A 14,228-nucleotide genomic window follows, 5' to 3' on the forward strand; every position below is an offset into this window, starting at 1 on the left:
GTCCAGCACTTGTTATTTTTGTCTTTTTAAGAATAGCCATTCTGACAGGTGTGAGGTGATATTTCATTCAGGTTTTAATTTGCATTTCCCTAATAATTAGTGCTATTGTGTATCTTTTCATGTTTCTCACAGCCATCTGTATATCTTACTTGGAAAAATGTCTGTTCAGATCCTTTGCCCATTTTTTAATTGGGTTGTTTGTTTTTTTGTTGTTGAGTTGTATGAGTCTTTATATTTTTTGGATATTAACCCCTTATCAGATATACGATTTGAAAATGTCTTCTCCCAATTGTTATGTTGTCTTTTCTTTTTGTTGATGATTTCCCTTGCTGTGCAGAAGTTTTTTAGATTGATGTAGTCCCACTTGTTTATTTTTTCTTTTGTTTCCCTTCCCTGAGGAGACATGATATTCAAAGAGATACTGCTAAGACTGATGTCAAAGAGTGTAATAGCTTTATTTTCTTTTATGACTTTCATGGCTTCAAGCCTTACCTTCAAGTCATTAATCCATTGTGAGTTAATTTTTATGTATGGCATAAGATAATGGTCTACTTTCATTCTTTTGCATGTGGCTGCCCGGGTTTCCAAACACCTTTTATTGAATAGACTTCCTTTCTCCATTGTAATTTTTCACTCCTCTGTGAAAAATTAGCTGTCTGCAGATGTGTGGGTTTATTTTTGGCCTCTTGATTCTGTGTGTGTTGTTTTCTTCCAGTATCACGCTGTTTTGATTACTATAGCTTTGTAGTATATATTGAAATCAGGGAGTGTAATACCTCCAGCTTTGTTCTTTTTTCTCAGGATTGCTCTGGCTATTTGGGATATTTTGTTACTCCACGTAAATTTTAGGATCTTTGTGCTCTTTCCACAAAAAATATTGTTGAGACTTTGATAGGGATTGGATTGAATCTGTTGCTTGCTTTAGGAAGAATGGATATATTAAGTATGATAATTCTTCCAATCTATAAGCACAGAGTATCTTTCCATTTCTTCATGTGTTCTTCAATTTCTTTCAACAATGTTTTATAGGTTTTAGGGTACAGGTCTTTCACATCCTCGGTTGAATTTATTCCTAGGTATGTTATTCTTTTTGTTTTGATTGTAGCTGGAGTCATATTCTTGATTTCTCTTTCTCCTATTTCATTGTTAGTGTATAGAAATGCAAGTGATTTCTGTATGTTGATTTTATACCCTGCAACTTTACTGTTTTTGTGGATTATTTCTAATAGATTTTTGTGTATTCTTTAGGGTTTTCTATGACATGAAAAAGTCATCTGTTGAGATACTTTCCTTTTATACCCATTTTATTCAGAGTTTTTATCATAAACAGATGCTGTATCTTGTTGAATGCTTTCTCTGCATCTCTTGAGATGGTCATGCGTTTTTCATCCTTCCTTTTGTTAATGTGGTAAACCATGTTGATCAGTTTGAAGATGTTGAACAATCCTTGCCTCTCTGGAATAAATCCCACTTGATCATGATGTATGATCCTTTTAATGTATTGCTGTATTTGATTTGCTAATATTTTGTTGACAATTTTTTGTATCTATGTTCATCAGTGATATTGGCCTATAATTTCCTTTTTGTGTTGTCCTTGTCTGGTTTTGGCATCAGGGTAATGTTGCCCTCACAGACTGACTTAGGAAGCATCTCTTCCTCTTCAATTTTTTGGAAGAGTGAAAGGGATAAGTATTAAATCTTCTTTGACTATTTGGTATAATTTACAGGGGAAGCCATCTGCTCCTGGACTTTTTGTGTTTTTGGAGGTTTTTGCCTGCCTTTTCAGTTTCCTTACTAGGGATTGTTCTGTTCAGATTCCCTATTTTTCTTGATTCAGTTTTGAAAAGTTGTATAATTCTAAGAATTATCCATCTCTTCTAGAATATCCAATGTTTTGGCATAAAGTTTTTCATAGTTATCTCTTATAATTCTTTGTATGTCCTGGTGTATGCTGTATATTCTCCTCTTTCTCTTCTGATTTCATTTATTTGAGTCTTTTCTCTTTTTTCTTAGTGAGTTTACAGACTTTGTAACTGTAAATACTCAGTGCTTTCTGCCATCATTGAGTAAAATATGTGTCCAATACTTTCAGCAATAGCATGTCCTTTCCTAATGTTAACCCAAACAATGTTGACACTCATTGAGAATGAGGACAGTGAGCTCAGAGGACCCACAACCACTCCTGAGATCTTACCTTCCATTCCTGTTATGGATACTGACTGATAAAATGTTAGGTCATGTTTTTCATACATCCCATTACCATCTTCCATCCTCCTCACCTCCAGGGTTAGGGCATCTCCAGCATTCTTCCTTCCATTTCTGTGTGCTACTTGTCTAAGTTTCTTTAAGCCCTCCTCGGGTTTGTTGGCTATGATAAGCCACCGAGCAGACTCTGCCAGCCACCTGATCAAAGAACAGAACAGAGGTGCAGTTAACTCTCACTTGCCCATTTTTCACATAATCTTTGTCTAGAGATGTGAAGGGGTTTAGAATATGCCACTGAAAATATGTTGATTTGACATATTGATAATATTGAGCTGAAGGCACTTGAGAAACTGCAGATGCAGAAAGATCTCTCTGACCTCTCCCTTTCTACCTACAAGTAGGTCATAACATTTCCCATATTAAAAATGCCCATCCAGGGCCAGGAAGAGAAGAAAATTCTTATCACCAGAGACTGGGAGTTGACATTGAAATGGACTTGTATAAACAAACTTACTAAAATAACTCATTTTCTCTTAGTTTCCCTGTATATTTCCTAGTAACTATTCCACAAATTAATGCCCCTGGTGCAAGCCACTTTGTCTAGTCACATCCCCATAATTTATGGGGGGTTTTTTGTGTGTAAAAATGTATATGAGCTTTTGGGCCTAATGTCTTTTTTGAGTCTTCATTTTCCTTCTGAGGACTCTCGTGTACAAACAGTAAATAAATTTGTGGGCCGGCCCCATGGCTTAGTGGTTAGGTGCATGCTTCGCTACTGGCAGCCTGAGTTCGGATCCTGGGCGCGCACTGATGCACCTCTTCTCCAGCCAGGCTGAGGCCGCGTCCCACATACGGCAACTAGAGGGATGTGCAACTATGACATACAACTATTTACTGGGGCTTTGGGGAAAAAAAAGGAGGAGGATTGACAATAGATGTTAGCTCAGAGCTGGTCTTCCTCAGCAAAAAGAGGAAGATTAGCATGGATGTTAGCTCAGGGCTCATCTTCCTCACACACACAAAAAATAATAATAAATTTGTATGTGTTTATTCTGTTAATCTTTCTTATGTCAGTTTAATTCTTAGGCCATTCACAGAACCTAAGAGGGTAGAGGAAAATTTTCCTCTTCTGCAGATGCTTTTCCCATCCTATTTAATAAGTACCACTGATTATACCAAAAAATATAAATTTACTTTCTTTTTTCTATAAATAGGAAAATATGAGGACGCCATGCTAATGCAATGCACTTTGTCTGCTGGGAACACAGACTTAGTGTCATATTGGCTCCCCTCTTATTCAGGAGAAATGCCAATTGTGTAAACTAAAAGTACCGTGTGCCTAAATGTGTATTCAAATAAACAGTGAGTAGCTCCTTAGTATAACTATGTTCCAGACAATATTAGGTACACACTTATACTAAAGTATTATTTGTTATTTGTTGAAAATTTGAATTTAATGTGACATTCTGTATTTCATCCAGTTAACACATAAAAATATAGAACTCTCAGATAAATAGAAATTTCACATAAACCATGAATAATTTTTGGTGTAACTATATGACGTATAACATTTGGGATGGTATTATACAAAAATATGTGTTGCTTATTTGCAGTTCACATTTAATTTAGTGTCCATGATGTTATCTGGCAACCTTAACTGTTCAGCTCCTGGAATTGCACAGATTAGTAGAACACGTGCTCAAGTATTGACCAAGGACAAAACAGAATCAATGTCTCCTGAATCCATGCATCTTTCATTCCAGGATCCTCTAAGACTGAGAGAGAGAGCTTATACCTTGAAGACAGAAGGATGGCAAATACTGGCACAGAAAACACCAGCTGGAGGGTGCGCCAGTCTCTAATGGCGTAAGCCAGACCTCCTAATATTATCTGTCCAACACTATAGGAACAAGATGTCAGTGTCGTTCCCAAGGCTTGGAATTGGGGCACTGTCCATTCTAAAACTGAAAGAAAACACAAACGGGATTTTGACTTTAAACAGAGGTGGAATGTCAACATCAAAGTCAAGGCTTGGAAAATGTACAAGATCAAAAGTGTTGACTTACTGAGCATAGTGCTATTTATCATGATGTTCGTGACAGAAAGGCCAGCCAAGAAGCGCAGTGAGCAGTAAATGAGGAAGGTGGGAGCAAAGGCTACACAGGTGTCAGCGATGGCACACTGGAGCAAACACCACCTGAGTATTAACCTCCTCCCAAACCTGAGAAACAGGTACAGATTAGATTAGGGAACAAGAACAACCTATTGTAAAAATAAGTGTGAAAAATGGGGCACATTTTGAAATTTAGGGAATGTTTTTACATGTGAAACTTTACACTTAAAACCTTAAAGCATCAACAGATAATCAACAATAGATCTCAGAAGCAACCCACCCTGTTTGTAAATAGATCCTGAGTATGACAAAGCTTCTTCTCTAATCGGTTGCCCGTCAATCTTTGACACCAATTGAAATGAAATAAGACAGGCTGCTAAACTGGAAATTTTATAACATTGTAAATATTCCTTTTACTATCAGATGCAATTAGCACCATAGAAAGTCTGTATAGTGTCTAGAATACAGTGGATTTTAGTCTCTACATGGGACTCTAGGGCCCTGCAGGCTAAGGCTAAAGTGATGTGAAACCTTTTCTACTGCTATTGATTTCTAGTTTCATACAATTGTGGTCAGAACAGATACTTGATATGATTTCAATTATCTAAAATTTTCTAAGAGTTTTTTGCGAACTAACGTATGATCTATGGTAGAGAATATTCCATGTGCACTTCAGAAGAATGTGCATTCTTATGTTGCTTTTCCTAATTGATTTGGATACTTCTCATAGAATTTCTTCACTTCTAAAAAATCTTAGTTTTCTCTCCTCTTCCACCTGAATCATTTCTAGATTTCCATCTTTGAGCTCACTAATTCTCTCTTCCATATGGCCTCTTCTATTTCCAATGCTTTCTACTTTGTTTTTTCATCTCATTAATTGTGTTCTTCATCTCCAGAATTTCTGTTTGTTGGTTTTCTTTTTTAGAGTTTCAATCTCTTTGGTGAAGTACCTCTTTTGTTCATTAGTTTTCTTCCTGAACTCATTGAACTGTTTTTCCGAATTTTCTTGTACTCATTGAGTTTCTTCATGACAGCTGTTTTGAATTCTCTGTCAGTTAGACTGCAATCTTCTGTGACTTCAAGTTTGGTTTCTGGAGAGTTGTCATTTTCTGTCTCTTTTACCATGTTACCGAAATTATTCACGGTGCTTGATGAGTTTATCCTCTGCCAGAGCATTTGTGGAAGTACACATCTCTCTTATTTGGGTAAGGCTTTGGTTACTTTAATTCTAATATGCTTCTGGTTGTATTTGAGATTCTGCACTTTCTGCCCTCTGCAGGCATTGTCAGTGCCCTCCTTGTGCTGTTTGTGCTTCCAAGGTTGCTGGTGCCTTGCTGCTTATGATGTGGCTTCAGTCTTGAGTGTTGCCACCTGGGTCACCAGGCTGTGAGCATCTCTGCTGCTTCTGGGGTAGCCTTCTCATGTTCCCCAACTGGCTCTCTTTGGGTTCCCCATGGGCTCGGGTGCTGCTTTCCCATGCACTACCTGGGCTAGTGCTTCTTCTGGGTTACCTGGGTGTGCTGATGGTACTGCTGCTGGGGGCTGTGTTAATAGATGTTGCAGCTGCTGCCAGGGGCTTGGGGTCTTGTATGCTTCACCTGCTGCTGATAGGGCTGCTGTTGGTGGTGCTACAACTAGGGGCTGGGTCACAGGTTCTGCTGTGGTTTGTGAAGCCTCATGTCACAAGTGCTACAAGCCACTGCTGTGGGAGGTGGAGGGGCTCAGCCATGAGTGCTGCTGCTGCTCCTGCAGACTCTGCCTCCAGCGCTGGTGCACTTTTTGAAACCTCAGATCAGGGCAACATTGTCTCTGCTGGGGGTTTCCACGTTTTGGTTTGTCACCACCGGGGAAGAGGGAGAGAGCTGGGCCATCAGCACTGTTGTTTTCCTGAAGCCTCAGATTGTGGGCACACTTTGCCATCAGGGGGAGGGCAAGAGGTAAGCCGTGTCTGCTGTTCCTCCTCTTGCAGCCTCTGGTCTCTGGTGCCACTGCCATTTTTGAACCTTAGGTCAGGGCACTACTGCCACTGCTGGGGGTCTCTGCATTTTGGATCACTACCACCACTGGAGAGGTTGGGGCTGCTCCCCTAGTTCCACTGCCTTCCAGAGGTCCAGTCCACCTACCTTCAGATGTACAGATGCATGGATCTTTCAGACATTCTGATGTGCTCTGCAGGGAGTCATTTGTTGGCTAATGGATGTCCTACCTCTTGCAACTTACAGGGGAGAGAAAGGGGAATAACTCACCCTGCCATGATGGTGATGGCACTCCTCTAGTTTTCTTTTCTTTTAGTGTTCTTTTCTGGACTTGGTATCAGGTTAATGCTGGCCTCACAAAACGAGTTTGGAAATGCTCCTTGCTTTTTGATTTCATGGAAGAGTTTGGAAAGAATTGGTGTTAATTATTCTTTAAATCTTTGGTAAAATTCACCAGTGAAGCCATCTGGTGTTGGTCTTTTCTTTGTTCATAGATTATTGATTACTGAGTCAATCTCCTTCCTAGTAATTAGAGTGTTCAGATTTTCTATTTCTTCCTGATTCAGTCTGGGTAGGCTGTTTGCTTCTAGGAATTTTTCCGTTTCTTCTTGGTTGTCCAGTTTGTTGGCATACCGTTGTTTATGGTGGACTCTTGTATTTCTGTGGCATCAGTTGTAATGTTTCCTCTTTCATTTAAAATTTTGTTGATTTGGGCCCTCTCTTTTTTTCCTTGGTTACTCTAGCTACAGGCTTATCAATTTTGTTTATTTTTTCAAAGAACCAACGCTTAGTTTTGTTACTCTTTTTTATTGTTTTCCTGTTCTCTATTTCATTTATTATATCCTTCCTTCTGCTAAGTTTGGGCTTAATTTGTTTTTCTTTTTCTTGTTCCTTGAGGCATTGAATTAAAAGATTTTGTATTTGAGATGTTTCTTATTTCTTAATGTAGGCATTTACTGCCGTGAACTTCTCTCTTAGAACTGCTTTTGCTGCGTCCCATAAATTTTAGTATGTTGTGATTCCACTTTCATTTCTCTCAAGATACTTTTTTATTTCCCCTTTAATTTCTTCTTTGATCCATTGGTTATTGAGGAGAGTGGTGCTTAATTTCCCTGTATGTGTGAGTTTTTCAGTTTTTCACCTTTTATTGATTTCAAGTTTCATACCATTGTTGTCAGACAAGATGCTTTCTATCTTCTTGAATTTGCTAAGTCCTGTTTTGGGGCCTAAAATGTGTTCTATACTAGAAAACGCTCCATGTGCACATGAGAAGAATGTGTATGCTGCTGTTGTTCGATTAATGTTCTGTGTATGTCTGTTATGTCCATTTTGTCCTTAATGTTGTTCAAATTCTCCTTTTTCTTATTGATTGTCTATTTGTTTCGTTATTAATTATTGCATTATCTGGCTAGACGTGCTCCATTCCTCATCTTCTTTTCTGGACGTAGAGGAAGACTATACTTCCCAGTCTTATAATTAAGTAGGGTCTATGCACATTTGGGTTGACCATGGACTGTGGACAGAAGTGACATAGGCCACTTCCAGGCCAGTCCGTACAAGATCTATTTTGATTCTACACATTCTAATTGACAATGTGGCTGGAAACAAAGAAATTTTTGATGAAAAAGTCACATAACAGAAGGAGTTGTTTCCTGAGTCATTGCCTAGAAGTTGGGGGCCTGGACGGCTACTTGGCTGACACCAAATCATGACATCAGTGAGAATCATTCTTTTATTGAGGTAACAAATTATGATTCTGGATTTTTTACTGAAACCAGTTACCTTGGCTAATACAGTAATGCTGTGATTATAGTGATGTTTAAAGACGATAACTAGGGGCGGGCCCCGTGGCTTAGCGGTTAAGTGCATGCACTCTGCTACTGGCGGCTGGGTTGGGATCCCGGGCACGCACTGACATGCCGCTTCTCCGGCCATGCTGAGGCCGCGTCCCACATACAACAACTAGAAGGATGTGCACCTATGACATACAAGTATCTACTGGGGCTTTGGGGGAAAAATAAATAAATAAAAAATTATAAAGATGATAACTAAAGAAACTTAGTGTGTATTTCTTTTTCTCTAAGTTATGAAATTTATTTGAAAAAATATTTTATTTGAAAAGAAAAGATAGTATGTATCTATAAAGAAATATGTCAAAAGAAGTTATACAATTACACATACACATATCACACATATCCTAATTTTAATTAAAAATGTACTTGTGATGTATGTAAATAAAACAAAATGATGTTCATGTTGCCTCCCACGTGGGTGGATTTATTCCCAACATCTCTTTATTTTGAAAATTTTCAAATATGAAAGACAGTTTATTTTTTTTTATTTTTTTTTAAATTTTTTATTGCAGTAACATTGGTTTATAACATTGTAAAAATTTCAGGTGTACATCATTGTACTTCTATTTCTGCATGGACTACATCATGTTCACCACCAAAATACTAATTACAACCCATCACCACACACATGTACCGAATTCTCCCTTTCACCCTCCTCCCTCCCCCCTTCCCCTCTGGTAACCACCAATCCAATCTCTGTCCCTATGTGTTTGTTTATTGTTGTTATTATCTACTACTTAATGAAGGAAATCATACGGTATTTGACCTTCTCCCTCTGACTTATTTCACTTTGCATTATACCCTCAATGTCCATCCATGTTGTCACAAATGGCTGGATTTCGTCGTTTCTTATGGCTGAGTAGACACAATGGAATACTACTCAGCCATAAGAAACGATGAAAGACAGTTTAAATGAATACAATAGTGAATCAAGGTATAAAACTCAACTGGTTTCACCAATAGATGTCATTTTGCTACATTGCTTTTAATTCTTTGTATGTATGTGAACACACGCACACTGTTTTTTTCTTTTTTGTTGTTGTTTAATCATTTGAAAGGCAGTTACAAATCATACGACACATCACGCCTAAAGTTTTAAACGACGTATTAAGGATAGTTTCCAATATTATTACAATTCTTTTGTCACACCTAAGAATGCTAACAACAATTCCAACGTATCAGCTATTAGACCATATTCAAATTGCCACAAAAGTCTTCAAAATCTCTTTCTAGCTGTTATTTTTCTTTATTCCATCCGTAATGTAGTTGGGGTTTACACATTGCTTTTTACTGATGTGTTTTGTTAGTCTTTTTAAATCTAGAATGATTACTTCACTTAATTTTTGCATGACATCATCTTTTTGAAGACTCCAGGTCAGTTGTCTTATAGAATGTGAAATAAGGACAATTTAAAATGTATTTTTAATTTTTATCTATATTCTAACTTTTACATGATGCAGTTTTGTCCAGAAAATAACAAAATGTTAAAAAATATATTTGCATTTTCCTTGTTGATGGCTTTGAGAGTGCTTTTTTAAAATATAGATTAATTTTTAGAGTAGATTTAGGTTCAAAGCAAAATTGAGCAGAAGATACAGAGATTTCCCATACCCCTCCTGCCCTCCCACCCCCACATGCATATCCTCCCTCATTATCACATCCCCCACCAGAGTGGTCCATTTTTTAAACTGAAAAACCTACACTGAGGCATTGTAATAATCCTAAATCCATATTTTACCTTAGGGTTCACTCTTGGTGTTGTGCATTTTATGGGATTGGAAAAATGTATAATGATATGTACTCATCATTCTAGCGTCATACAGAGTATTTTCTCTGCCATAAAAATCCTCCCCGCTCTGTCTATTCACTTTTCCTACCCTCCAACCCAACCCGTGGAAACCACTGAATTTTTATAGTCTCCATAGCTTTGCCTTTTCTAGAATGTCGTATAGTTGGAATCATACAGTATATGTCCTTTCCAGATTGGCTTCTTTCACTTAGTAACATGCATTAAGTTTCCTCCGTGTCTTTTCATGGCTTGATGGCTCATTTCTTTTTAGCACTGAATAATATTTCATTGTCTTATGTACCACAGTTTATGTATCAATTCGTCCACTGAAGGACATCTTGGTTGCTTCCAAAATTTGTCAATTATAAATACAGGTGCTATAAAAACATCCATGTACAGGTATTTGTGTGGACATAACTTTTCAACTCCTTTGGGTAAATACCAAGAAGCATAATTGCTAGATCATATGGTAAGAGTAGGTTTAATATTGTAAGAAACCACCAAACTGTCCAAAGTCACTGTACCATTTTGCATTCCCTCCAGGAATGAATGAGAGTTTTTATTTCTCCATATTCTCACCAGCATTTGGTGTTGTCAGTGTTCTAGATTTTGGCCTTTCTAAGAGATATGTGGTGGTATTTCATTGTTGTTTTCATTTGCATTTCTGTGATAACATATGATGTTGAGGATCTTTTCATATGTTTCATTGCCATCTGTATATCTTCTTTGGTGAGGTCTCTGTTAAGGTCTTTGGCCAATTTTGCATTCAGCTTATTAGTTTAGTTTTCTTATTGTTGAGTTTTAAGAGTTCTTTGTATTTTTTACCTAACAATTCTTTATTAGATATGTTTCTTTGCAAATATTTTCTCCCCATCTGTGGTTTGTCTCTTCATTCTCTACGCGGTACATTTTCTAGAGCAGAAAATTTAATTTTAATGAAGTCCAGCTTATAATTTTTTCTTCCATGGATTATGACTTTGGTGTTGTATCTAAAAGTCATAATCAATCCCAAGGTTATCTAGATTTTCTCCTATGTTATCTTCCTGGATTTTTATAGTGTTGTATTTTATATTTAGGTCTGTGATCCATTTTGAATTCATTTTTGTGAAGGGTGTAAGGTCTCTGTCTAAATTCACTTTTTTGCATGTGTACGTGTAGTTGTTTTACTACCATTTGTTAATAAGACTATCTTTGCTCCATTATATTGCCTCTGCTCCTTTGTCAAAGATCAATTGACTCTATTTATGTGGGTCTATTTCAGAGCACTCTATACTGCTCCATTTATTGATTTGTCTATTCTTTCACCAATACCACACTGTCTTAATTACTGGAGGTTTATAGTAAGTCTTGAAGTCAGTCCTCCAACTTTGTTCTTCCTCTTCAATATTGTGTTGGCAATTCTGGGTCTTGTGCCTCTCCATATGAACTTTAGAATTAGTTGTTGATATCCACAAAATAATTTGCTGGGATTTTGATTTCGATTGCATTGAAACTATAGATCAAGTTGGGAAGAAGTGACATCTTGGGAGTCCTTTTAATATACAGTAGAAATAGGGAAAGGCTTTTCTCCTTGACATTATGCAAAGAGCCGCCAGTAAACAGTTTCTATTCTATGACAGTGAGCATGGCTTATCACTTCCTCCTCTTTACCTCAATTATTTAATGCTTCTATGATTCTGAAAGAGCCTAGGCAGAAAAGAATCTGATGACATTCTCTATATTTTCCAAGTCAGTGTCCTACATCAAGGTTCATAATAACTTCTCCATCACTATCAAAAGGCTTGAACGCATTAGCCATGACTGCCTTTCTCCAAACTCTGAACTATAGGAGTCCTCTCTTCTTTCTATCATGAATGCATAGAGTGACCTAAAATTTTTATCCTCAAAGGGATACTTTTGAGACCAAAAAAGGCTGTTATTCATAATTAAGCCTAGCATGCCTGGGCACATGGGATGACTGGTCACCCAAAGGATAAGGGAAGTTGGGCTATTGCATTGGATATGCAAAAGGAAGGGATTCTAGGCACTGATGCTGAGTAGTTTTGTCTAAGCTCAGACTAGTGTTCAATCAGTACAAGACTGTAATCACTAAGGTAGCTGTCTGAGTACCAGAAGTCCACGTCTGTACCCTGTGTCACCCTCATCAAAAGTTTTTATAACTTGTTTCTACAAGGGCACAAGCATGGCTCTTGCCCCTGCAATGGAACAAAGGTGAGGTCTGGTTTGTTTGAGAAATTCAAACCATGAAGATTTTAGTTTCTTTATTTACAACTGAACAGTAAGATATTCAACATTTGAAAGAAATGAGGCCTCCAGAGAAACGTATGGGACTGCATATTTTAAAATTTTGCCTGAGAGGGATGTTCTAATGGGAAGAAAGAATATTCCAGAGGTATAACAACCAGTATATGAGGATCATTGACCATTAGTAATGGACATTGGCCCTAACACTTGAAGTGTTCACATAGAGTTGCCTGCTGGGCCATATATTTCCCCTTTAGTGAATGGGTAATGGGGAGATGGTTGCTTGGGTATTTATGAGCTGAATATCAGTCTGGCTGAGGTTTATATTTGGGGTTGGTTTTTTCCAAGAAGGTCATATTCTTAGTACTGCTTTCCCCTACCTGACTTCTCTTGCTGCATGACCAATAGGCGCTTCCAATTTATTATGTGCAAGACAGAAGTCTTGACTCTCTCCTACATATGGGTTCTTTCTCCTGTCTTCCCTCATCTTATTTAGTGGTATCAGCATTCATCCATTTGCTCACGCTGAAGTTATAGACATCATCCTTGATCTTCCATTAGCCATATCAAAGACTTCTTCTTAAAAATTTGAAACCATCAGGAAGTCTTATTGCATTTTTCTACAGATAGCTTCCTAATGCAGCTTCTTGTTAGCATGTCCATGGTCACTTTCCTAATTAAGATTTCCATCATTTTTCCTTAGAATTATTTGGTAGTCTCTTAAATAATATCACTACCACCACTTTGCTCCCCCAGTTAATTATCAATGAAGTACTAATAATGTGGATTAAAATTCTATCATAATACCTTTCTTAAAAGCCTTTGATGGGTGCATTTCAGATTCCAGGGATAAAGGACTTTAACTCTACAACCTGCCCTCCAGTCCCTTGGAAAAAATGTATGAAGCCTGTGCATAACACAAAAAGCAGCTACTTGGGGGCTGGCCCAGTGGCGTAGCAGTTAAGTTCACATGCTCTGCTTCAGAGGCCCAGGGTTTGCAGGTTCAGATCCTGGGCGCAGACCACACATCACTTATCAAGCCATGCTGTGGCAGCATCCCATATAAAGGAGAGGAAGATGAGCACGGATGTTAGCCCAGGGCCAATCTTCCTCAGCAAAAAGAAGAGGATTGGCAACAGATGTTAGCTCAGGGCTAATCTTCCTGGCAAAAAAAAAAAAAAAAAAAAAAGCAGCTACCTAAAGAGAGTATTGGTGTGTTTGAGAATGAACAGAAGCAAGTAGTCTGTTGGTGGGGAGTGTACGGCCCCCTCAGAGGAGAGCAGATAGGGAACAATGTAACGAAGATCCTGTTTCCATGGCTTTAAATTGGAGTAAGGCGCAATTCACACAGTAAGTACAGTGACTGGGGTGCATGTGCAAAACCTGCCCTCTTGTAGCCTGCAAAACCAGTTGACTGACTGTGGGAGACTGGGAACACTGAAGAGAGTGAGAGTTCCAGTAACAGAAAGTGTCAAAGAGAGGATCTCTAGAGTGTGTCTATTGCATCCCTGACTGACCCCTGAAACATGCATGTGCAGAATAAGCTCAAAGACAGTCAGCTGAAGACAAAGATCTGAACTGAGGCCACTGCCTAGTAAACAGTTTTTAGTTCAACCCCAGGCATGAACATTACATACTAAAATGAAAGAATCAATATTACTGATAAATAATAATGGAATCCAGAATCTCCACAACTTAATATTTATATTCTTAAAGATAGAATTCAATATTTCCTGATATGTGAAGAACCAAGAAAATGAAACCCATTTTCAAGAGAATGGAAATCATTCAAATCTTCTCCTGAGATGAGACAAATTTTGAATTAACTATTAATTGTTTTAAGGAAGTAGTATAAGTACCCTAAAAGATGTAAATAAAATATGATTTAATATTGCACGAAAATAACAGCTGAGAAATAGGCACTCTCTGCAGATAAATTGACACAAACCACAATAATTGGAATTCTAGAACTGAAAAAGTATAGTTTCTGATATAAAAATTCACTATATATACTGCACAGCCATGTGGACACAACAGAGAGACTACGT

At 37.8% G+C, this 14,228-nt stretch overlaps 1 protein-coding gene across 1 annotated transcript in view; it reads right to left on the minus strand.

Annotated features, from left to right (window-relative positions):
- The window catches only part of LOC101400546 (organic anion transporter 7-like), a 30,725-nt gene that overhangs the window by 9,667 nt on the left and 6,830 nt on the right, over positions 1–14,228 (minus strand). The window contains exons 3-5 of the mRNA XM_087423225.1: positions 4,272–4,426; positions 4,001–4,169; positions 2,280–2,403 (exon numbers count right to left, since the gene is read on the minus strand). Coding sequence (XP_087279351.1) covers positions 2,280–2,403; positions 4,001–4,169; positions 4,272–4,426 — 448 coding nt within the window. The remainder of the gene's footprint in view (positions 1–2,279; positions 2,404–4,000; positions 4,170–4,271; positions 4,427–14,228) is intronic.

This window comes from Ceratotherium simum, chromosome 34 (genome assembly GCF_057802395.1).
Source record: "Ceratotherium simum simum isolate JZ-2026a chromosome 34, ASM5780239v1, whole genome shotgun sequence".
In the NCBI taxonomy this organism is placed as follows: domain Eukaryota; kingdom Metazoa; phylum Chordata; class Mammalia; order Perissodactyla; family Rhinocerotidae; genus Ceratotherium; species Ceratotherium simum.